The 24,637-nt window shown below is 42.6% G+C and overlaps 4 protein-coding genes and 1 long non-coding RNA gene across 5 annotated transcripts in view; 1 reads left to right on the forward strand and 4 right to left on the reverse strand.

Annotated features, from left to right (window-relative positions):
- Positions 1-315: 315 nt before the first annotated feature.
- cxxc5b (CXXC finger protein 5b) lies at positions 316-2,979 on the reverse strand. The gene is made up of 2 exons (XM_026187116.2): positions 2,836-2,979; positions 316-1,985 (listed from the first exon to the last, which is right to left on the reverse strand). The coding sequence occupies exon 2, from the start codon at positions 1,795-1,797 to the stop codon at positions 904-906; it is 894 nt and encodes a 297-aa protein (XP_026042901.1). The 5' UTR covers positions 1,798-1,985; positions 2,836-2,979; the 3' UTR covers positions 316-903.
- Positions 2,980-4,390: 1,411 nt separating this feature from the next.
- On the reverse strand, positions 4,391-6,719 carry zgc:110843 (CDGSH iron-sulfur domain-containing protein 1). The gene is made up of 3 exons (XM_026187148.2): positions 6,489-6,719; positions 5,606-5,808; positions 4,391-5,263 (listed from the first exon to the last, which is right to left on the reverse strand). Exons 1-3 carry the CDS (start codon positions 6,565-6,567, stop codon positions 5,174-5,176), a joined length of 372 nt encoding a protein of 123 aa, XP_026042933.1. The 5' UTR covers positions 6,568-6,719; the 3' UTR covers positions 4,391-5,173.
- A 762-nt stretch (positions 6,720-7,481) lies between these two features.
- ube2d2 (ubiquitin-conjugating enzyme E2D 2 (UBC4/5 homolog, yeast)) lies at positions 7,482-16,301 on the reverse strand. The gene is made up of 7 exons (XM_026187135.2): positions 16,017-16,301; positions 13,559-13,622; positions 11,058-11,089; positions 10,817-10,894; positions 10,561-10,666; positions 10,108-10,201; positions 7,482-8,712 (listed from the first exon to the last, which is right to left on the reverse strand). Exons 1-7 carry the CDS (start codon positions 16,038-16,040, stop codon positions 8,667-8,669), a joined length of 444 nt encoding a protein of 147 aa, XP_026042920.1. The 5' UTR covers positions 16,041-16,301; the 3' UTR covers positions 7,482-8,666.
- A 1,712-nt stretch (positions 16,302-18,013) lies between these two features.
- The window catches only part of LOC113033416 (protein phosphatase 3 catalytic subunit alpha-like), a 53,465-nt gene continuing 46,841 nt past the window's right edge, over positions 18,014-24,637 (forward strand). Inside the window, exon 1 of the mRNA XM_080309421.1 lies at positions 18,014-18,032. The gene's annotated coding sequence lies outside the window, so the exon portion shown is untranslated. The remainder of the gene's footprint in view (positions 18,033-24,637) is intronic.
- Positions 20,478-23,566, reverse strand: LOC145432461 (uncharacterized). Its single transcript, XR_013912755.1, has 3 exons — positions 23,334-23,566; positions 22,404-22,553; positions 20,478-20,619 (listed from the first exon to the last, which is right to left on the reverse strand). It is a non-coding gene; the product is annotated as an uncharacterized LOC145432461 (long non-coding RNA).

Consider the following 24,637-nt stretch of genomic DNA (forward strand, 5'->3'; position numbering starts at 1 on the left):
ATTGTGTGCGAGGAAGAACCCGAATGTTTGTGATGATTGTGTGTGTCAGGTTAGGTGTGCTCAAGTGCACGCACTGGACTTGCCAAGGCAGCGTGTAGGTGTGTTTGTGTGTCTGTGGGGTTGTGATAAGGCTCTCAGCCACACCATTAGGTGACTCATAATCCACACACAACCTCGCACACACATACAGGAGCACATGTGTGCGCAAGCAGAAACAAGGTTGCAAACGGACACATACGCCCAATTACAAATGAGTGCACGCACACACACACACACACACACATAAAGACGTAGCATAGAGCTTGTAGACGAGTGCACATGGCAAATTTCTTTTATTTCAAAAGGGCAAACAGCGCTATACAGTACAAGTTGCACATGAAATAATTTAGCCGAGGCCAAACTCATTCACTTCTTACTGATGCAGTGACGTCAGAACAACAGAAACTCCCCTCGTTAGAAACAAAACATTTGGCTCCTCTTTACCTTTGAAGCACAGTACATCCAAACTGGAAAGCAACGTAAAAAAAAGAAGAAAAAAAAGAAAAAGGAAGAAGAAGACATAATGTTTTCCAGATATTTACAGTCTATTTACAGAATTTTTGTCATCATCTGAATATTGACAAACATTGGTATCCTTCTTTCTCGCCTCTCCAATTCTCTGATTGTCAAAATGGATGGGAACGTGTGTGGACATTCTTAAACGGGAGCTGCAGCTCCGCACGAAACACAACATCTTTGAACGTCTCTGGCAGTCACAGTCCGAGCATGTTAACAGGGTGTCCTGTGGGTGAGTGTGTGTTGGTGTGTGTGTGTGGTTTTGTAATTTTTGTTTTGTTAAAACTGCAGCTCCTCAACAATCATCCAACCGGGAACCTCTGACAAATCCTGCCACCGCAAGCGTTACTATCCGTCCAAGGCTCCATTGCTTCTCTCCTGTGCCAGACCCAAAGTAAAATCAGACCCCCTCAGATCAAACCCAGACACTCTGCTCTCAAACCCCGGCCCCCCGGGCTTCCTCTTCAGCTCCTCACACTTCCTGTATTTACAGATCTGGTGTCCCCTCTTGCGATTGCGGCAGCTGCTGCACTGTTCGCAGTTCGTCTGACGCCGGCACGGTACGCACTCCCCGCACCTCTTCCTCTTCCTCCTGCCTCCGCTGCTCCCGCCCAGGGAGCTGGGAGAGTATCCTTCGGCCACCAGCCCCTCTATGCCCTCAGCTCCCATGGCCGTGCTTCTCCAGTGACCTCCCCCCATCTGGAAGCCTGCCAGGGGGAAAAGAGCGGGGCTGAAGGGGAACCAGGCACCCAGGAAGGGCTGGAAGTCAGTGCTGCATGCAGAGGAGTCCTCTTCCTCCTCCTCAGGCCCGGACCCACCTCCCTCGCCGTCTCCCTTTCCGCTCTTTGCCTCTGCAGCCTCCCTCTTAGCTGGCTGGCTGCTCTGTGCGCCCAAACTGGCTTGCTCTGTGGTGGCAGGGGTGAGAGCCAGAAGCCCAGCGCGCATCAGCAGCTCCGCAGCGTGGGCCAGGTGGAGCCCGCTGGGCGACTCCCACATGTCGGGCCAGGAGGGGGCCCGGCGAGGCTTAGCGTGGCCGGGCTGGGTGGCCCGTTGCTGAGATGAGGAGGGCTCCATCAGGCTTTTGACATCCACGGCCGGGGAAGGGGTGGAGATGTAATGGGAGAGGCTGTAAGGGTGGTTAGAGCGCTTAAGGCTTGGTCTCAGTGGCTCATTGGGGATTTTAGCACTGCTGTGGGCCTGATCCGGGGAGGAAGGGCCAGCGATGTCTACCGCGGTGGACATAGCTGGCTACGGGGAGTTGTCTGTCCTTGTGTGAGTATGCGTGCGCGTGTGGGAGGAGAGGTGAGGGAGAAGGGGATTGAAGCCGATGCGAGGCTGACAACTGTCCTGCTGTTACTTCAGCCAAAATGGCAAGCCTTGGCCTGTGTCCCTATTCCCATTCTCTGCAGCAGCCTCAGAGTCCTGGAGAGCTAGAAATGAATAGGGGATGAAGAGAGGAAGGTTAAGAATAGAAATGTTGGAGTGACAAACACAGAAAGAGAGTTACGAGGAAAGAAGGGCTGGGAGATATGTTCTCAGTCAGAGCCACCAAACACAGCCAGAGAAGCAGAGTGCAGAGATTCGGTGCTTAAAGACAAAAATATAACATGCATGTGCACAGGCTCAGAAATCAAACTCCCCGGACAGAGATGAAGGCAGCCATGTATCTGACACACACTGCATGCTTGCCAATGATTTCCGCATACAGGAGGCAGTATCCCTTTAAGAATTTCACGGTATATCAATGCAATCAATAACAGAGCGACAACAATATGCAAAGATATGCGCATATGCGCAGGTCAAATGTGGAGCGCGCTTTTCAAATACATTTTGACGACTGCTGTTATGTGTGCCAGCCAAAGCTTAAGCTCAGCAGAGAAAGACTAAATAAGGGACGCCGGGGGAAAAAAACAGGCTGTCTTTTGTCTGCTATCGACGACGAGGAGCGAGGTGCGCAACGATGCGGTTGCTGTGGATAAAAAAAGACCAGGCTATGTTCCGTGTCCACATTTGTAGAAAAACTACTCCGCTGATTAAACACGGGAGATGGGTGTTATTACAAGACCGGCCAATCGCCCCCTTTGGCGGATCGATCGGGAAACCAGATCGATCATTTGGCCGTTATTAAGGTTACCTAAGAAGACGGTGCTCGACCGACGCCACGGCGAGCTGACCACAGTCCGAGTGGTCGCTGCGACACGGCGCTGCGCGCAAGAAAAAAGGCGACAATACAACACGGCGAAAATCAACAGGAAGTGTCGAGAAAAGCTCCCCGCTTACCTTACAAACACGACCCGAGCTCTCCTGTCAAAGATATGATGAAGTCATGAACTAATGGCGTGGTGATTGTAGCGTATATGGACGGCGGAGCAGCCGATTCCTCCTCCACCTCTCCGTCCCGGAGGGTCTGCAAACACTCTGCACGGAATTTGGGGGCGTCGCTCAAAATGCGAAGTGGACTCTGCAGTCGAGGCTCTGGTCAGAGCGACCCCGTGAAACGTCCACAGAAGCAGATCAGCACACACCGTTAGCTGGCAGCGGGAATACTAAGGCGAATCAAGGCCACCGGTCACACGCAGTCAACAGCACAACTGAGACACATGTAAAAAATTATGTAAACACCGGGCACACTTATAATTTACGCTCGTTATGTTTTCTCTACTAGAAAGTCTTGTTAGGCTCTTACACACACATATACACACACACACACACACACACACACACACACACACACACACACACACACACACATATATATATATATATATATATATATATATATATATATATATATATATATATATATATATATATATATATAATTATGCCTTATTCAGGCCTGTGGAAACTAGTCAAAAGCCCAGTTTATTAATTATTCCTGTTTGTCCTTTTATAAATCTTTAAATGTATTCAATCAAACTTTGCTATATTAAATGTTCAGTAAAGTAGCTGAAAACTCTTAAGCGTTTACCGTTTGTGCAGTCCAGGCTTCGCCTACTTATTTTAACATAAAAAAAATGCTCTTATTTAAAAAAAACAAGACAAAAAAATCCAACCAAAACAACTCTTCCCCTTAAAATGGATTTAAATACAGATTTACTGTTTATTTTTTTACCGTCTGAACTGGTGTCTTATCCACACCGGAAGCCAGCGCCGTGACCTTTCATACATAAAAGCACACTGGGTTGTGGTGTCACACACGGTGGATGTAAATAAATATCAAAACAAACAGCTACAAAATAAAATGATATTTTTACAGGTCACTCGGAAAACAGGAAGAGCCCTGTGAGCTAAATTAGCCTGTTTAACATAAATAGCCTTTATGCTAATGTCCGTCTGCTTTGAAGCACGTGAGCTCGCTGTCTGTTAAAGGTGACTCCTCACGCGGGGACGGCGGAGTCCACTCCACCTCTTCTGAGAGTCCTCCGTTGCATCTGGCACGCAGCCAGATACCTCGTGCGTGCGTGTCTATGTGTGTGTGCGAGCGCGCGCACGTGTCACTATGGGAGCAGGGGCCCACCGTGTTCGCGTACACTGCTGTCTGTCTGGCCTGGGCGATCCGTGTAAACACAGCGTCTTCTAGCGGTCACCGCAAATACTGCTCCGTCTTAAAATGGCCACTGGTGTCGGTGGACACTGCAGCACGGGAGCCCCCCTCACTTCCGTCTCTCCCACACAAATCACAGCCCCGATCCCACCGCAGTCACACACACGCACACAGAGCTGTTTACTCATTACCCCCGTCCTGCGTTAATCCATCAGCACAGCGCTGTGACACGCGTTCCGATCCTGTGGTGGAAAAAGGCGAACGAAATGAATAAATGAAGCTTTCAAATTGGGTCACTCAAGTTTTATTCACAATGTACAGAACAATGAATCAAACCAGACACCCCGCAGCCAGTAGAAAAATCAACCTGCTGAAACGGCAGAATATATTCTTAATGGGCACGAGCTGCTGAACACAGATTCAACACAAGTTTTCCCAGAAAGCCACAGGAACTGGTTACAAGAAGACAGTTTCAACAGTTCATTAACAACAAACTAAACTTCTACCTCCTCTGACTAAAGCAGCAAAACAAACAAAACAATGTGTGTTAACATTCATGTAGGGTTGTGTGAGCGTTTGGATTCTGGTTTAGATTTAAATTTAAGGCCTACGCTTCAGTTCACCGAGACGCTGGACTGACTGAAGGTCTCGTCTTTCAGCCACCTGCCCCACAGCCAGAGGAGGCGGCTGAAAGGACACCAAACATGAAGGCACAATGCCCGCACGGGGAAATATTTCACCTTTATCAGGCCCAGTGAGAACTTTAAACAAACGGCACATTAAGTAGGTCATACTGCGAGCTGCAGTCATAGTGCCACCATATCTAACTTACCTGTCCTCAAATGACCTTTGATTTCAAAGTCACACTAAGCAGTGTCAGAGCAGTGTGGCCAGTTTGATATTAAAACTATGTTTTTCTGTTACGGGCAAAGGACAATGCTCAGAGTTTGGACTGAACATATCAGCGTCATACTGTAATCATCAATCAGTGTGACACGGCAATGAGAATGACAGATGATCGGGCCGGGCGTGCGAGGAGTCAGGGAGGGCCGAGTTCTCCGGTGGCTCAGATTACGCATCCTTCTTTTTGATGATGAGCGGTCCAACGTTGTCCCCGGTTTCCTCGTTGTGTTTAGTGTGGGAACCATCGCAGTAAGGGAACTGCAGGGAAGAGGAGAAACGACAACAGAATTCACTCTTATCAGTCATATGAAGAGACTCTGTTAGCCACATATGAGTTCATGCTAACAGCAGTTTGAAACCAACTAAGCATGGAGGGCTGTCAGAGGGTAACTTTCAGCACAGGTCAGGGATGTTAAAGATGATCACATCCCATTACCAACTGGGATGTGATCACCACAATATGTGTCAAACCGTGACCTGTGACTGCAGAAAGCTAAGCAGTTTTGGACCTCTGATAAGATTACCTGCAAGCTTAGAAAGCTCAATGACTGTTACTTGAAGTTTAAGCTAAAGGACATTTATCGCTGCCTGGGGACCAACCTTCTTTGACTTCCAGCAGCGACAGTACACGGCCTTGGTGGCGATGTCCTCCATGTCAAAGCTGTGGACCACTTTAGGGCTGTCTTTGTTGATGCAGGTGTTCACTTGGCCCTTTTTGCAGCTCCGCCTGTTCAGGTACTGGCTGACGAGAAAGCCTCCGACAGCTGCAACCACCGCCACCGGCACGGCAACCAAAAAATGCTCTGAAAAAAGACAAATATGATAAGGACTTTTATGTAATGTCTTAAACAAGTGATCATAACTGTCATTTGAGGCAACATCATTTTAGTCATCATTTCAGCCTGTCGGACCTAGTGGCATTAACAGTTTCTCGGTTCTGAAAGGGTTTATGCTAGAGTAGTTTAGGCCTATTCTTAGAAAACCAACAAGCAGGTATGTGGCGGTGTTTTCCAAGGCCAGGAGTGGCGAAATTTTTCCAAGCCATGGAGGATTATCTGCCGAGTACTGAGAATCACATGTTTCAGAACAGGAATGTGGGCCCTGCTGTCAGACCTGATCAGCAACTTCTGTGAACTTCTGCTTGGCTAGAGCGGCGGGAAGCCGGGCATACGGAGATAGCGTTTAGCTGTGGCCCACACTGAGTGAAGTCTAAAGTTGGAAAAAATTAACCCGTGTCCAACTGGGTTCGGTGACCGGTTAGCCAGCTAACGGCGCCATGCCAGAAGAAGGGGAAAAGTTTACAATGCAACTACAAAGTCTATATAAAAATATTTGAGTCTTTACGTTACTATTAAACGCGGTAGCCTCAATACAACCACACAGTATCCTACAGTTTTTTCTACAACACTGTCGCAGACCCGCTAACGGCTAACAAAACACTCATACAAGGCTAGCATGCTATTAGCCAGCTTTAATACTTTACCTTTAGTTAACCTGAAACCCGAGCTGGGTAAGTCGGGTATCGGAGGCATTGGCATTGCAGGTAAATGGGTGGCTGACATGTTGGGAGTTTTTTTTTTTCCCCTCCTTGGACGGTGTACTGTATGTGATCAGCGCTCAGCAGCAAGGTCAACCACAGAGCTTATCAAAACTATCCACTCTGACAGCGCACCGAACCTGCTGCGTCACTGCCCACCAACCAATCAAAACCGAGGAAGAACGAAGCTCGACAAGGGTAAGAGCGTAACCCCCATACCATTTCCGGCTTCGCTTTAGCGCTCTTTGAAGTTGGAATTGCCGTGATGAGTAATACGTTCCAGAAATAAAATAAATAAATATTACGTTTTATTTTAAGTGTATTTGTTAAAACTCTTCACTATCGGGTCCATAGCCAAAAGATAAATAAAATTCCACTGCCTGGCAAATTTTCCTAACGCCGGATAATTATCTTGACCACTGCGAGCTTTGGTGAGTCCCATTTCCTTTACAGGTCACTGGCTTAAAAAAAAAAAAAGAAAAAAGGAGGGGGGGGGGGGTTTGAACATAACACCTTTGACTCAAAATAAACCCCATTTATAGATTTACAATGCTTAAATATATAAATTATAAAGTTTTACCAGTCAAAGCTTTTAATTTAGCTGTGACAGAGCTGGAAGGTCTCCCAACTTTTAACTACTTTACATACCACCAGAGGGCGACAAATGACCTTTTCTAAAGGCTTGACTGGACTCTACAAGCGCCCAAGAATTATGTAATTTCAAAAGCTTTCAAGTCTTGTAATTTTGTTATGCTCCCCAGTATTCACAGAATTCTGTGGAATAGAGGTAACCATAAAAGAATGAGGTAATTGCTCATCTTATTTATCCTGTTAGATTTCTGCAGAACTTCCTCTTAACTGCATTCAGATGTTGCCAACCTGCCTCTGTATGCCTTCTTCAAAAAGAGGCTGAGTATGAGTCAACACAGGAGTCGAGGGTTTTTATTACACAGTTTAATCAACACACAAAGCTCAACGAGCCTCTCAGGTAATTCAATATACAGAGGTTTTGTGCAAGAAGAGTGGGTTCTCCTCGCACCCAGAGCCCAAGCCAGTCCCATAGCCATTTAAGATGTTAGCCTCTAATTTAACAATAGCAAAAAAAAACAAACAAAAAAAGAAAGATAAAAGCAAACTAAAGAATTATGGGGTGGGAAATAAAAACACAGGTTAAACTAAGAAAAAAAATGAATTGCTTAAATACCTGGTCCAGAACCTCCACTTTTTGTGAATAAAGAAACGATGGTGGTGAGGGTGACATGGGGGTTACAGTTGTGTGTGCATGTGTGTGTGTGTGTGTGTGTGTGTACAAAGGGGTCAACTTGGGTGAGGGAAGATTGGGGGAGGGAGGAATGAGGAACAGGAGGTGTGGGGATAAATTCAAGTCCTTTCATAGAATCCAACAGAAGACCAAAAATAGGCTGCGTGTAATTTTTTTCCATGTTACATAGCCTTGTATAAAACACAGAGTGCTCTTTGACTACTTCCTTGAAATGTCACCCCTACAGATGGAAATCATTAGGACAACAAAAACAAGAAAGGGTGCAGAGTGTAAAAATCCCTCCATCTTACTGTCCCCTCCCCCTCAAAAATAAAATTAAACTGGAAGATAATGGGGGAAGAAAAAGGTCCCCTCAAAGCTTGACTGGTGCTTAAAGGAATGCTTTTAGTGATGGTGGGTGAGAATGCGGGCGTGCAGGGAATAAACAGGGGAGGGTGGAGGATCGGTGACAGCCCAACCTGCTTGGTGACAAATGGAATACAGAAGTCAGGAGATGGAGGAGGAGTTGGTAGGTGGTGAAAAAGGGGAGATGGGCTTTACCATTGCAAGTTGACAATATGTACACTAGAGGAGGGGTGGGTGAGCTGAGGGGCGGAGGGAGGGAAGGGGTAAAGATAGAGCAAATAGAGGGAGAGAGAGAGAAGGTGGGGCAGAGGGAGTTTTACAGGTACTCTGGTGAAGGGGAGGCGTGGCTCAAAGAAAGCACTCCAATGGAAACCAACAAGATCTTGTTTAAACTTTTCATTTGTTTGTATGGTTTTTTTGTTTGTTTTCTCTTTACGTCTGAAGCTCCCCTAGCCTTTACGTCGTAGAGGTGGTTGGCCATGTTTCTACCCCCAACACTACATTGCATACTTTTGTGTCCATTCCCGAGCTATTTTGTTGTACCTGTGAACAAGAAAGAAAAAAAAAAAAAAGAGAAAGAGAGGAGAGTGGTCAGTTTTAACTTAGTGAAGGATCAACATGTTGAACACTTGTAGTCAATCTGCACCACTGCCTTTACTCTGACTGGTCCCATCAACGTGTCTGAAACGGGGAGCCCGAATTAGAGCAGATGCTCCCCGAAGTCTGAATCGCAACGAGTGTGGCCGCATCACGTTTCTGTTGCGACGTCACCATGACTGTTCAAAACTTGCTTGCACTTTCAACAATTTAATTGGCCATCCACTGCCTGTCACTAAACCTGCACAGCAATTAGGTTTTTGTCAGAGTGCATCAAGCTGGGGAGAAGCCAAAGAGGAGGGCAGAAATTTCATGAGCGAATGGCACAGAGCAGACACATCGTCCTCATTTTACATCGTAGGCTCAGACGAGTGCCATTCTCCTTTCTGTCACGATAAAGATGTTTAGCTTCATATGAAATCCCTCAGATACTTTAATATAAGACAAAGGAATTTTCAATGGAACGTATCTGTTTTTCTACACGATAAGAGAAACGTGCTGTATATAAAACACACCTGTCAGCACGACTCTGGCCTGAAAGAGTAAGAAATAAATGTGTAAAGTTACTGAAAGAGTTGTGACTTAATTTGTTCATTCACATAAAATGTAATTTTTTATTTTTATTTACTGTGGACCCATTGTAAGATTTTATTATTTTTTATAGTAGATATTTATATATATAAAAAAAAAAGGACCTTTTCTGCCATTTAGTCATTTATCTACTACTTAATTACTTTGATGTAGCACAAATGACCATGGGGAGCTCTTTGGGTCTTTATAAAAGTTCCAAGTTATGAAAATAGTTAAAATCCAAAATATATGCAATATTTCATACTTTCCAGAGCCAGTGGGCCAAATTGGGAGTCTTTGTTGAGCCAATTCTGGCTCTCCGGCCTTATCGATCAATCGTTAATTTCACAGGTAGCAAATTCTGATCGTCTCAACGGGGTGACAACTCCAGAAAGGTGGCATGTCTGTGCCCCAATGTTTGCATTCATTCACCCTCACGCATGACTAATCAAAAAGCTCAAGTTTCACACGCTCTAACATTAAACAGCCTTCTTGACCATAGCCTGTATATAAAAGTTGGACATGGCCACAGAGGATATTCGCCCATTATGAAGCCCCGAGTTAGGTTTGCTGTTGCTGTCTGGGTGTTTCGAAACCAAATGTGGGGAGTGAGTGACACATCTGAACCTCACTGTTAACTGTGCGGCTATTTTAAAGACTCGTGGTGACAGTTTCAATTTTTTCTGTTATGTCACACACTGTTAGCAACAGTGTTACTAGCAACAATCTGAAAAGGCACATGAAAGCAAACTATTCATGCAAACAACTCACTTTTCCCTGTCAGTCTTGTAGATGCGGGCGATCTCGGGTACTAATGGGTCGTCCGGGTTTGGGTCGCACAGCAGAGAGCAGATGGACAGGAGAACTGGAACAGACCACACAAAAGGTTAAGAGTTCTCACACATAAAAACTGACATTTTCAGAGTTTGGATACATTTTCCTTTGGATGACCCTCACATGCTAGCATGTCCCATCTATTCCACTTCTGATCATAAACATAATTGGTCTACAAAAACACTCACAGTGCATGAGGGACGCTATTTGTGTAAACCACTGTATTAGCTCAAGGACCATCTCTGACATTCACTGAGATAGTGCTGCGCCAGTTTAAATCAAGGACCTCTGCCACAGGAATGCATTTGGAGGTAGCGCTTTCACGAGAGAAAAAAAAAGAAGAAAACGGGGCGTTTCTCTTTTACTCTGCAGCCAGAAACATCTCCTTACCTTTGGAGATGGTGAGAGCCGGAGACCACTGTGATCGCAGGATGTCAAGACAGATGCTGCCGTTGCTGTTGATATTTGGGTGGTAGATTCTTGTGGTAAATGCAACCTGAAAACAGATGAATGGGGGGAGCCAAGAAAGAGGGGGAGACGGCAGAAAGCTGAACGACGTAAAGCTGTGGCACGCTTTAACGGGCAAGAGGAACTTAGGCACCCTCTGTTTATGAAAAGCTACTTCTTTGCATGCTCTGGTGCTCACCTTTGGCGGTTTGAAGGGGTAGTCTGTGGGGAAGTGTATGGTCAAGAAGAAAACCCCGCTCTGGTAAGGACTGTCATTCTGAAGGAGAGAGAAGTCCAATGGGCTTCATTACAATTATGGTATAAAAGGAAACAGGCAGGTAGAAAACTTATAGTGAGAACAATTCAGAGTCGTGCGCATGTACGTGAATTTCCCATAAACCTAAAGCAACGGTTAAAGCTGTGACTGTGTGAGTACTTACGGGTCCCATTATTGTGGCTTGCCAGTGAAACACTGAAACAAAAAAGGAGAAATTTGTTATGAAACTGAGGACATGATGTGTGTCTGGGAAGTGTTAGAATAAATAATGCCACATGAAGCGTGCCTGTTTATTTATACAGTTGAGTAACAGGCTTTAAATAAAGTGCAGCTGAGGACAGTCTTTTCTTAATTAGAAATGACTACATATACACTTGCAGCACATGAATAACACTAACCTGCTGCTTCAGAGGAAATTAATAAACAAGAAGTGATTTTTTTAAAGAGCTTGGATAACCACCAAAACAAACCACTGTAATCTGACTGTGATCTTTTAAACCTGTCCAATTCAAGCATCCTGTCTGAGGAGAAATGTCACATTTGTGAAGAAAGCCACAATAACTGCATTTCACAAGAGACACCGTCTTGGTTTTTTTGATGTTGATGGCAGGAAGCGATGTGTACAGCAAACAAATAAAAAGTTCTGCTACTGATTTTTTCCCCGCACAAGTACAAAAGTTAGACGCTATCGTGCACAAACACAGACTGCACACCAAAATCCCAGGATGCAGTGCTTACGGGATCCACACTATGATTGTGTCATTAAAATGTCAGACTTTAAAACAAAGGAAAAACTCCTCAGACGGTTGTTGTGATCTTGACAGCATGCAGACACATATGGACGTGTCCTGCGCGTGCGGTCCTAAGATAAAAATCAAATGTTTTTGTTTTGACTGGAACCTAAATGCAACATCCCCCCTCACACACGCACACACAAAGGATATTAACACATTCATGGGTTAGTCTTGAGTTTCAACACAACATATTCATATTTCATTTAATAATCTTCAAGGAATCTTGCACATAAGTTTTGTTGTTTTAAAGAATAGTTTCAATAAATAATTTAGGAACAGATATCAATATGCAAAAATCAGTCTGAAGACATGAAAACAGACTAAAGAAACAAAGCATGTAGATTGTTTCCTAAAAACAATACAACATATTAGAGCAGCTGCACTGTACACCCTGTGACGATTCTGGTTATGTATGCAGACGTCACAAACCTCAAACATGAGACAACAGCGTGGGTGTCGGTCTCTTGTTGAACCCAGGTGTTGCACTCAGGATGTGTCGGGCAGGCAGCCGCCGCATTACTACTCCTGGCTAAGTTTGCGTCAACCTCTGTGCAATGACTGGGGCAGCACGTAATTTGCAAGTCCATGAGTTCATATTTAAATCAGCGTGCATACACTTAATATAGTCACTCTGTCTATTTTTTTTTTTAAACATCCTAAATACAATCTGTCTGTGTTTATTCATGCTACTTGTTCTAAACATACCCATCTAGGGCAATTATTATTACTCCCACACTATCATTCATAAAAGACATAATTATAAAGGATTACAGCTATATGTAAAAACACTGCTGTATTACCAAGACAGAATAAGAGCAATCGTTAAATGGACTTAAATATCAAGGCACATCATCAGAGCGATTAACTGAATGTATCTGTTTGTGTATATAGCACGGGACAGCGTCAGATCTACCACAATACAAGATCTTAATGTATCAAAATATTTCTTAAAAGCAACTAACTAAACTGGACGCTGGTCATTAAAAACTACAGTTTGGATTTTGACGCTACAGCAGGGTCAAGACCAAGTTGATGAGATCGAGCCAAAGTGAAAATTCCAAAATTATGCAGGCATTTAAGTGTCTGGATTTACTGACACTTAAACCTCAGGTCACAAGATTGTGGACACTGTGGTTTAGGACTGAGTGACTTATTGATCAAACCAGAAACGCATCAAAGAGAAAGTGTTAAACTGCTCACTAAACATTTTCCTTCAGTACAAAAAAAATCCCCATATCATCAAAGTTTTTCAATATTCTGAACTTTTTTTTTTTTTTTTAACTCTGCACACAAATTTTAGCATTAGGACCAAATTTTGTTTAATTAACCTGCAATAATAGAAGCACCTTGGGAGTTTTACATACAACATTTAAAGTACTGGTTACAAGGAAACATTGACAAACATACTGCAGGGCTAAGTTCAGTTCAGTTAATGCCTTCTGCATTTCATTATTGGTTCAGTCTATGAGATTAAAAAAAGAAATCTGAACTCTGATTTACTCCCAACATTACAAAAGAAAAAAATACCCTTGCTGTGAAAGTAAAAGTAAAACCTACATGAAGCAATACAGTGGGTTATGCTTTTATAATTACCCAGAAATCTTCACAATAGGAGCTGCAGGTATTTCCTGGATGTGAGCTCTAAGAATAACCTTCAAGCAGAAACGAACACTAATTTAATCTATTTTATAGATGTTGGTCTTCATGGATCTGTCATTGATTCCTATGTCATATGCGAGTATAATTTGATGATTGAAAAATGATTTGGTCACATAAGATTATGAATAAGTTCAAATAAAAAGCGGGAAAGGGTTCTGAATCCTGCTTACACACAGCTAACGTGACACTGTGGGTTTAAATGTTGACTTACTGTCATCTCCTACTGGTCCTGCAGAACACTGGGCTGGTGGGTCCCGTGCCAAGTCGTTCAACTCCTGAGACAAACCAAAGAGATGTGAGTTGTTTGGGTCCGGCCATACAGCGAAGCATTAAATAGACCATAAAAACTAAGAACAGATAAGAGGGCTAAAAACACCAGCATCTGCATACAGGATAGCATTCACTGATGAAAGTGTCCTGTTTATCTTTTGTGTCACATCAGTATTGTGCCAGATAAGAGTCCAGACAGTGTGTTTAAGAGGTGAATGACATTTATTTCTTTGTAATTAAGTAGGGCCAAATGAAGAAAAAAATAAGAATAATATAAAGTAATTGATTTTAATATTTTCCATTTTGAAAATAAATTTAAAATGTTAAAGATTGAAGTCAACTCCCTGAGTTCATCAAAGGGTGTTAGGAAAGTGTGGAAGGTTTAAGGTGAACCTGCCAAACTGCATCTCAACCTTTTAGCTACAATGTATAGAACAGAGCACTTTGCTGTTTTCTTCTTCTTCTTCTTCTCTGTGTGAGGTCCAAGCAGTCTATACATTAACAGAGAAAATGTCCTCATTTCTAAAACACGATTATCAGTGTATTTTGACTTGTCTCAGAAATTCAACTTAATCGTTAAGAATATATCCTTCTAATATACACATTTTTAAAGTTCCCTTCAACAATCCTCCGAATAAACTGAAAGAAGAGATGATAAAAAAAAACAAATAACAAAGAAGGAGCAAGCAGAAATATCAGGTTTAGCCAGGTTGTTTTACAAACACCAATATCGGGCTATTAATTAAACAATCAGCGCAACCCCAATCTAAAGAACAGAGAGAAAAAGGAAATGCAACATAAAAATAACCACACAAGAATTTCCTCTGTTTAAGCATGTGTTTGGGGTGGGCACAAAAAAAAGAGCTTCAATAATCTTATAGAGGCTGTTCTACTTACTACTTCCTCTGCTCACCAGGAGCTCTGTCTTGTTTTCAGACAGCTCCTGAGGCCGGTGCCACAGCCATAAAGGCTCCCTGCTACAGTAACTCAAAGCATTTCCCGGTGACACAACAACACTACTATAGCACCCCGAGCCTTTGCTTATGGCACTGACCGCTATTACGTAACTGCCTTTCTCCAGGTAGAGCGGCTAACACACGTACACCCAAACCGAGATCACGATAATTTGACAAAGCTTTTACTATAGCCCACACAGCCGTGTAAACTGGTTAGCTCGCAGTAAACGGTATGCTGGTAACGTTAGCTTAGCGTAAACGCTAACCTCTCCGGCTCGACAGCAGCACAGGATGTCATGTAAGAGAAACATGAAGCGAGCTGCCTGGCCAAATTATGACATGCCTTTATGCTACGTGGGGAATTAATTGCAACAGGACCAAACAACGCGGAGCTAACTCAATCAGACGAGCGGCACAATAACGATTATAGGGCTCGCCTGCTATCAGCAACATGCCATCAAAGGCGAACAACGCGTGGGGCCTGTTTTTACAACACCGACTCGCTGCTAACATTAACAAGAATTTCCTTATGTACTGCTTCTCCCGTTGAGCCATAAGCATGTTCAATGCAAACAATAACATGGCTGCTTTGACATGACTACTGCGAAAACCTGCAGGTTATGAATTAAGATGACAATATACAGTTAACGAAAAAAAAAACGGGGAGGAGGTACATGCTCGCTTCCGATATAGCGATCATTATGTTTGAACTTTTACTGTTCCTCTAACAACAGCAAATGATCGGGTATTTAAATGGCTAGCGACAAAGAAGCCGTCCGTCCTTTAATTAAATAAGCTCTGGACTCCTGAGCTAGCCGTTACCGCTAGCCGGATAACTTCAGTTATCTGTCAAATCAAATAGCGGGTTAAGTAAACGAAAGCCGCCGTGTTGAATAATGTTAGCTACGTAGGCTGCCGTTTATATCGACTAATGAAGACATATCTGATAGCATATCGTGAAAACTGCCGCTAGTTTACTATAAAGATAGAAATGCAGTGGGCTAGCCTGCATCCAAACTAGCCAACAACCGGGAGAGATAATGTTAGCCAGCAGCAGCTAACACACCACTAATACCATTAACTAGTGACAACCATGGCAAGCTAAACATCTTTTTATACGCGGTATCGAATACATTCTTAATGAACCGAAACAGATTGTGAAGCTATGTGACACAACCAAGAACAGCTAACACAGCCAATGGTGGAGTTGGCCCATTTGTAGCAGCACTGAAAGGCGGCGCATTGCTGCTCTCAGTGTCGCCGCTCGCTATTCAGACTCACAGACCGTTAGCTGCCAGCTCAAACCTAACTTGAATAAATAGATCCGTTTTTCAAATTATTGTCAGTACAACTAATCTGCCGGACAAGCATCCGCTAGACAACCTTGGAATTAGATCTATAACCAAACTGCGAAATCCTGGGCCTCGCCGTTCACTTCCTTACCTTGTGAATTCTTTTCAGAGCCATTGTTGTGCTAGCGCTTCTGACAGGGAAAACGTGCGATTAAAATGGCGATTGATATCACTGTCCGTTAGTAATACTACGATTTAGCTGTCATATAAGATCGTTACTCTACATATAATTAACTGGTTGCTACCAGAAAGAACCACCAAGCAAATTTTGAGGCGAAACTGAAAGATAGAAGCGGTAGAACCGCGGTCCTTCCTCCTACTGCAGCGGCTACCAAATCACTGCGGCCTGTGTTCTGCTAGCAGCAAAGACGGCAACACTTCCGAATTCCGTTTTTCACAATTAAACCACGACCATCTAAAGGTGACACAACTACCTTGCTCTCCTCCATCCTCATATAACACAAAAGTAAATCCGCTTTTTCACTGTTACATGTTTACAGTCTCATAGGAAACGCCTTTAAATTAATATTCTGACAGGCTTTTCTGTGCAATGTCCCCAAAGAAGCATCCTTTTCCTAGGATGGAAGGAAACCTTTACTTTATTCATGCATAGAATTATTTGGGCTGCAAACATGATTACTATACTTCCATACAACAATTTGCAGTGATATTAACAGTAAAAAGATGACACATCTGAAAAGTTGGACCATGGAATACTTGGCACTTCCGTAAACCTCTCTAAAAAAACGTGAAGACAAGTCTGTGTGTGTGTGTGTGTGTGTGTGTGTGTGTGTGTGTGTGTGTGTGTGTGTGTGTGTGTTCTTTGATTTTCTCAACAACAATTCATGCCCTGTTTGGATGTGTCAGAAAACATCCACTGCAACAGCACCATCCATGTAAAGCTTGCCGCAGCTGTTCAAGGCATAGATTCAAGAATGAGCACACTTGCAGTTGAACAGTCAAAACAAATATGTTTTTTAATGCTATATTTTATTAGGTTAAAAAAGTCATTGGTGGAAAAAAATGTTTAAGAGAATTCATTAGAACTTTTCTCAACCTTTGAAGAATTTTCCCAGTTTAAACAGTATTTATTTCCAGTTTATTTCGCTAAGAAAAATTAAGAAAAGAAAAACTGGCCGCCACACAGTCTTAGAGAATTGTCCAGCTGCAGTGAGATTCAATATCCCAAGCTCAGGACAGGAGATTTCATTTTATCCTGAATTAAGAAAAAAAACTAAACAATTTTATAAAATGTTGTGGAGGGCCGCCTTTGAGAGCAGGAGTATTTAAACAGTAATCCAATATCTGTTAACACCGCAAATTATAAGTCTTTTCACACAGGTACAACTATTTTACATCAACAAAAGCAACCTGGCTGGTTTACCAAGCTCAAGACTTCAAAAGCTGGGAGCAGCTGTGTATTTTCTGTCCCCACACAATCATTATATTTTGGGATTATAGACTAGCAGGATTTATTGTCCATTTCCGGACAGAGCCTGAACTATTCAAAAATGACAGTTGATTGTATAATTTACTTCTTTCCTTTTCTGAGATCAGTAATACTCAAATATTCAGTGGCTTAAAACTGCGGTCCCCAACCCCCGGGCCTCGGACGGGTACCGGTCCATGAGTCGTTTGGTACCGGGCCGCGAGAGTTGAGGTTCAGGTGTGAAATGTATAGTTTTCAGGGTTTTTAATCGGTTTTCAGCGTTATTTTGTTATCGTTTTTATCGTTTACTCGGCTTTCCTTGGTCTTTTCACGTGTGTTATGAATAAATCTTCTTTTTTTCGGTATGGGTACTAGTTTTATTTTGTTGTATTTATTCGCGACACCTTAAAGGCCGGTCCGTGAAAATATTGTCGTGCATAAACCGGTCCGTGGCGCAAAAAAGGTTGGGGACCGCTGGCTTAAAACATTTTGAAAATGTTTTTTTTAAAACCTTTATTCTGAAAGCAATTTTCAAACCGGAAATAGTGTTGTTGGCTCGCTTTTTCACTGCGTTACCGCTAGGGAACCCCTTCGCTGACATGCGCACCTGAGGGATCGCGGTGCACGCCGCCTACGTAGTGGTGCAACTGGCGTCATTGTGGCTCCCGCCACGCGAGGGTAAGGCTGAACGGGCACGGTCTGGGCTGAGCCAAGATGTCTACCCAGTATATGTCTTTTGCAGTAGGTAAACTCCCGGGACGTGAGACTAAAATGGGTTACAAGAGTTTCAATGTCGTATGCGTCTTCGCAGGCAGTGCAGCAGTTGGTAACATGCTAAAGCCGCTGGCTGTGGCTATAGGTGTAAGTCCACTTTCAGAGGCTTATGTAACAGATAAACTACAGTCTGGGTTTGTTTAGTGCAGAGATATGACTCGCGACTGTGGGTGCGAGCTCGTTGGCGGAGGGCACATAATTGGTTTGTTTAAGCAAGGGAAAAATATATTAGCTGCACAGTAACTGCAGTTTATGTTTGTGCGGTTTTGTTTTGTTTGTCACGGTAACTCGTTGTTATATCCGTGTGGCACACAATGTTCCGCTTTCTCAGTTCTCAATATTCTTCAGCAGGGGTGTCAAACATAAGGCCCGGGTCCCAGAGTCGGCCTAGCAATGAAGGCCCATTGGACAACTTTGGACAATGTGTATTTGCATTTAAAGCTTTGCCAACTGATAAAGAGCTTCCCCGCACCGCATTCCTACTACATCAGTGTTATTAAGTAATAGATAAACAATAAAGTGATAGATGTTTTTTAGAAATTAGTTTTTTTCCACTATGGGACATTATTAACAAAAACACGGGCAATGAGCTACCAAACGTTTCTATGTAATTTAAAACATTTGCACTGTGTTCCAGATACATCAGACCCAGAAAAAAAAAAAAAACAGATTTCTTTTGGTTCTTAGCAAAGTAGAGCAATTCAAGTATCACTAGCAATACAGGATAATACTTATGTTATAATGCTTTGATAGATCAAAGTATCTGGGGCTGATCCAACTCCTGAGCAAGAAGTCCGAGTTGAGTGGGAGTTCAACAAAAAACTTCCAACTGGGAAGTCGGAATTTCTGACTTTGACTTATTCAGGAATTGGCTATTATTTCTTAGAATTTATACACGAAAAACTTGTTTCCTGCAGCACAATTTGTTTAATATGTAGAAAAACTGAGGCACACAGTTTAAATTGCACTTCTTTTTGTTTCCTGAGAACCGAGGAAACAAGGTAGAGCAGGGCGATATGACCAAAAATATTTATCACAATATACATTTGAAAATTTGAGATAACGATATAACTGACGATATAATTGACACTAGACAAAATACTTTACAACTCCACAACTTTATTAGTGCAAATAAAAATATCAATGTATTTTCGCTTAAACAAGCAGCTGTTTTATATGTGCATTAAAGTTATCTAAAAATTTAACTGTGCAAATGCAAATTCCTTGCTGACAGTTTAACCAAAAGGCATTTCCAGTGGGAATTGGCCGACATATCCTCAGCATAACCATGTATAATATCCACAAAACTTAAAAAGAGGTTATACACACACACTATACGGTACCATTATGTTGAAGCACAGTACGTATCACTCCGCGAGGCTCCTCCCTATGATAGCCGTAATGCTCCGACAATCCATCGTAGCTTAGCAAAGTCGTACTAAAACATTTGACAGATTTTCGAGCGCCGTGTACATAAAATCGTTTCGAGGTCAGTAACAGGGCCGTTGCTTGCCATTTGGGTGCCCTAAGCACAAATGCTTTATGGTGCCCCCCCCCCCGCCACTGAAAAAACAAAACAAAAACATTAATACTTTTGAATCTCTCAGTGGAATTTGTTTAATTAAATAACAACAAACATGACAGTTAAACAAATAAATAAGGTTAAAGGAGGTTAAAAATACTGTTACAAATAAATACTGAAACAAAAATTGAACATTGGAACAAGAACAAAGAGCCTGGCAATAATGTGTAATTTTTTTTATAAAAAAATAATATATATAATATAATAGTATTATTATTAATATATTTACAAATAGTTTCACAATAGAATTTAAATAAGAAACTTAAATAAGAAAAATAAGAATTTGAACACAAAAGCCACATTCCTTAAGTAACTATGTTAAACATTTTTACAATTCGTTGTCAGAGTATGCCCTAGACTCTAGGGCATACTCTGACAACCAGAAAATGCAGGCGTGGTGTGCCTCTCTAGGGCCTAGAGAGGCACACGCCTGCATTTTCTGGTTGCAAAATCAGCTATAAGGTCATCATATGATAGCTTCTGAGCCACGTCACCATTGATGCTGATAACAGGCAGACCACTTAAACGTTCCTGCCCCATTGATGAACGCAGGTACGTTTTAATGAGTTTGAGCTTTGAAAAGCTTCGCTCAGCAGAGGCAACTGTGACAGGCAGGGTCAGTGCAATACGCAGAGCAATCCACAGATTGGGATATACCTCTTGAAGCTGATTGTCATGTAAAAATGACAGCATTTCCAAAGCAGACGTCTGTGGTGGCAGCTGAGGAAGGTTGATGATTTCCTGCATCATCTCAGGTCCATCAATGTCAGCTACTCCCTTATCTGTCAGTGTCTTCTGTACTTCAGTGCAGTGTTTTTTTAAATCCTCCTTGGACATCCCATTCACTTTGCTGAAATCAAGCAGCACTCCATATTTCTCCTTCACTTGATTCATGGTCTCAAACCTCTCCTGTAGGGAGATTAAAGCAGAGTCCACAACACAATTGAAAAATGTGACCTCAAGCTTTTTAAGGGCATCATGGAGGGGCTCATCAACAGCTTCATATGCAAACTGCCTTTTTGTGCTCCTGAGCCTTTTCTCCTTCAACTGTGGTTCTATGTTCAGGGCCTCACAGAGTTCTTTGGCAGCTGACACAGCCTCATCAAACCCAGACTGTCTGTATTTAGAGAGGTTACTTTTGGCAGTGTCAATGAGCCTGACAGCAACATCGAGCTGCATGGAGCTGGACTGTAGTAACTTGTTCACCTGGTTTGTGATTGTAAGAAGTTCACACCACACGATGGAGCAAATCAAAAATCGAAATGAGGCTACTTCCTCAGCAAGCACTTGAGCCTCCACCTTTGCGACTGCATCACTTACAGCTTCTCTGGCCTCCAGGAGAGCATCCCTCACTTCTTTTGTCTGACTCCGGACAGCAGTTACACTTTGAAGCCTGCTTTCCCATCTAACGTCACTCCAAGATTTAAGTGTCAATTTCACATGTTTTGTTAAAATGGCCCATCGCTGGGTGGCACTGGAAAAGAAATTGAACAACTTCTGCAAATACCCAAAGTAGCCAGTTGCATCTGGAGAGGACTTGGCAGCATCAGCTATGACCAGATTCATCGTGTGAGCTCCACAAGGCACAAACAATGCTCTCGGGTTTAATTGTAGCAGTCTGGCCTGAACACCTTGCTTCTTCCCCTTCATGTTGGCCCCATTGTCATAGGCCTGTCCTCGACAGTTTTCAAATGGAATGCCAAGCTCCTTCAACTTGTCAAGGACAACATTGGACAGGTTAAGGCCAGTTGTTTGCTCCACATTTATATAGCCAAGAAAGTATTCTTTAATATCTGGTTGTGCTTGGAAACAAACAATGCGTACTATGACTGACATTTGTTCAGTGTGACTCACATCTGGAGTACAGTCAAGAATGATGGAGAAGTATTTTGCCAACTGGATTTGCTTCACAATGGCGCGGAATGTTTCTGAAGAGATAATCTGAATTAGTTCGTTCTGTGTCTCAGGGCTGAGGTAATGTGTGTGGGAACCTTCATCTTTTATGTTGGCCAAGTGATTTGCCATTACAAGGTCATATGTTGCCATAAGCTCTACTTCCTTCAAGAAGTTGCCATTGTCCGGCTCATAAAGACAGTCAGAAGAGCCCCTAAAAGACAAATTTCTGGAAGCCAGTGAGAGAGTTATTGAGAGTAATTGTTTGAGAATCTCTCGCCACTTTTTCCTTTCTGCCTCTAGTAAGGTCAACTCCTGTTGATCTATTGCCATGCTTTTCTTTAGCCGTGTGTCCAGTTCTCTCCACTTAAGCATGCACTGTATGTGGTCTTGGCTACACTCATGACCCCTCAAACGGATGTTGATGTTCGACCAGTCACTGAAGCCCTCTGTACTCAGCTTTATATCCTTCACACTGAAAAGCTTACATGCAAAGCAGAACACAGCATTGTTCTGCGGTGAGTACACTAACCAGCTCCGGTGAACCTTTTCTCCATTGGGAAGAATTTTGAACTTAAGGCTAGTGTGAAATGCTCTTCCATCAGGCCCCTTTGGAAAATTAAAATCAGAGCTGACATTAAAAGGACCTCTCCGCACAATTTCAACACGATCAGCATCTACAATGTGAGCTGGCCAAAGAGCAGGATCGGTTGAAGGGGGCACACATGTCTCCACAGTGTCACTTTCTGATAGTCTCTCAGTGACAGGACTCTCAGTGGTACTTGTGTATGGAACTGTACCTGAACTGGTGGTTGATGGTTCTTGTTCTTCTTGGCTAGGGATTGTTGCAGGGTCTACAATGGCTGGTGGTTGATGTCCAGGGATGGCACTACTACTGGATGGTTCATCCTGTCCTTGAGATCCTCCTTGAACATATTTAAGCATTGACCCTGCATACAAGAGAAAATATTCAGGGATTTTACAGAAATACAATTTTGAATCTACAGTAGGCCTACGAAAGATTGCATTATAAGACTAATAAATTAAGTAAGTCACTGGTACATTTAAAAATTACTAACTATATTTTACATGTATAGATTTTCATAATGGAAAATGGCAATATAAACATGCTGTACATAATTTGATATAAATGCGCAAGTAGGAAATCTATATTACTGGAAGATATAGGTTTCATATTACAGTTTCACCAACAGATGTCGCCCTTGATCTATGAACCTAAAGAAAGACGAGAACTATTTATGTGTTCAGACGTCAATGGCATAAATAAGATATGCGTCTTTATAGATATCCTGAAATGCAGCAACATACAAAGTAATCTTGTCTAATCTGATAATAATACTTGACTGTATCACTGACCTATCCCAAAGTTAAGGTTAATCAGTAGCATGCATGACGTTAGCCAGCTAGCAACCTGAGGAGGGAAATGCTAGTCTCACGAATCACGATAACGTTAGCAATCGTGAGTCACGATTGCTAACGTTATCTGAAAACCGTCAATTGAGTGACCATGATGAGTTGCTTTTAGTAGTCCATTCTATATTCATATCCACAACGTAAACAAACTACCCAACATCAATCATTTGCAACATTTGTTAACACAGTATGAACACTGCTAACAGGAGCTATCACAGAGTTGACGGACATGAGCGTGCAAGCAAGGGCTACAATAATGAACTTTTTTTATTATTATTATTTAAACATTGCCTTACCGGCAAGCGACGCCTGAGTTTCATCACGCTTCCTCTTCTTCTTTCTTTTCTCCGCTCCCGACTCCTGTTGCAGTTTCGAGGCCATGTTCAAACAGGTGTTTACCAATTATAGAACAGACCACTGGGAGTGGGGGGGCACCAGGAGGAGACTGGAGACAGGGCACAAAGCAGATTCACCCCTTTTCTCGGGAAAATTGTTTTATGTTGCTTTTGTATTGTTTAACCATATTAATGCATATGATATTTATAGTATTAATATGGTTTACTTTTTTTTTTTACGACCCTGATTTTTTTGGTGCCCTACCGGCCATTTGGTGCCCTACGCAGTGTGCGTTATGTGCGTTTGCGGAGCTACGGCACTGGTCAGTAAACACAACCAGAATTCATACATAAGGCACACGGGATTATAAGGGGCACTGTCGATTTTCAGATAAATCAAAGGATTGATTTGAGCTGGTTCTCAGGAGGATATTGAGACTGTGTAGTTAAACGTCTTTACATTGACAGAATGGGAAGTTTCAGTAATCCAGCCCACTTAAAGATCAAAGTGTCCCACGATGTAAAATGAGTTTGACATTCCTGACCTACAGGATAACCAAGAGACTCTTTCAGGTACAAGTTGTATTAAAGATGTCAAACAGTGGAGGGAAGACCACTGGATTTTGACTTAAAATAAAATAAAACCTGATCTCTTTGTTCGAGGGAAATGTTTTTGTTCTTTTGAAAGCTCGAAAATTAGGCTCTGCATACTCCACCATGGCTATTGTGAGCTCTGGCCTATGTGCAGAGAAAAACATAATCATGTCAAAGTGAATGAAAAATGGTTCCAGTTTGCATTCCAGTAAATGCAAATGACCCTGCGTTTAACTAAGCTCACTGGTTCAAACAGAGCAGGCTCCGTCATGGGTTTTTCAAGAACAAACATGTAGGAACCTACAAAAGTAAAGGAGTCCCAACACAATCAAGCTAATGAATCACTAACTTTTAGTATGAGGTCAAATCAACCGTCTGTCATGAATGGGAGTAGATTTTGAGGAAATTCGGAGGACTTTCTGTAACATTACTGAGCTTCACACCGTAATCAGCATCCAGTAATGGCCTTTTTACGCTCTGACCGATGTCACTAGTTATGTTGTAGTTCTGTTGCTCACTAAAGAGCTACATTCAATAGCTTTAAGAGATATATCACTAAGTATAGCTTCATAATTTTTTCCCTGTATGTTCTCCCCAACAATCAGAGAGAGAAATAGTTATTTTAAAAGAAGCTTTTAAACATTTGATTTCTTATTGGAAGGAAAGCACAG

The sequence above is a fragment of the Astatotilapia calliptera genome, chromosome 2 (assembly GCF_964374335.1).
Source record: "Astatotilapia calliptera chromosome 2, fAstCal68.1, whole genome shotgun sequence".
Taxonomy (NCBI): domain Eukaryota; kingdom Metazoa; phylum Chordata; class Actinopteri; order Cichliformes; family Cichlidae; genus Astatotilapia; species Astatotilapia calliptera.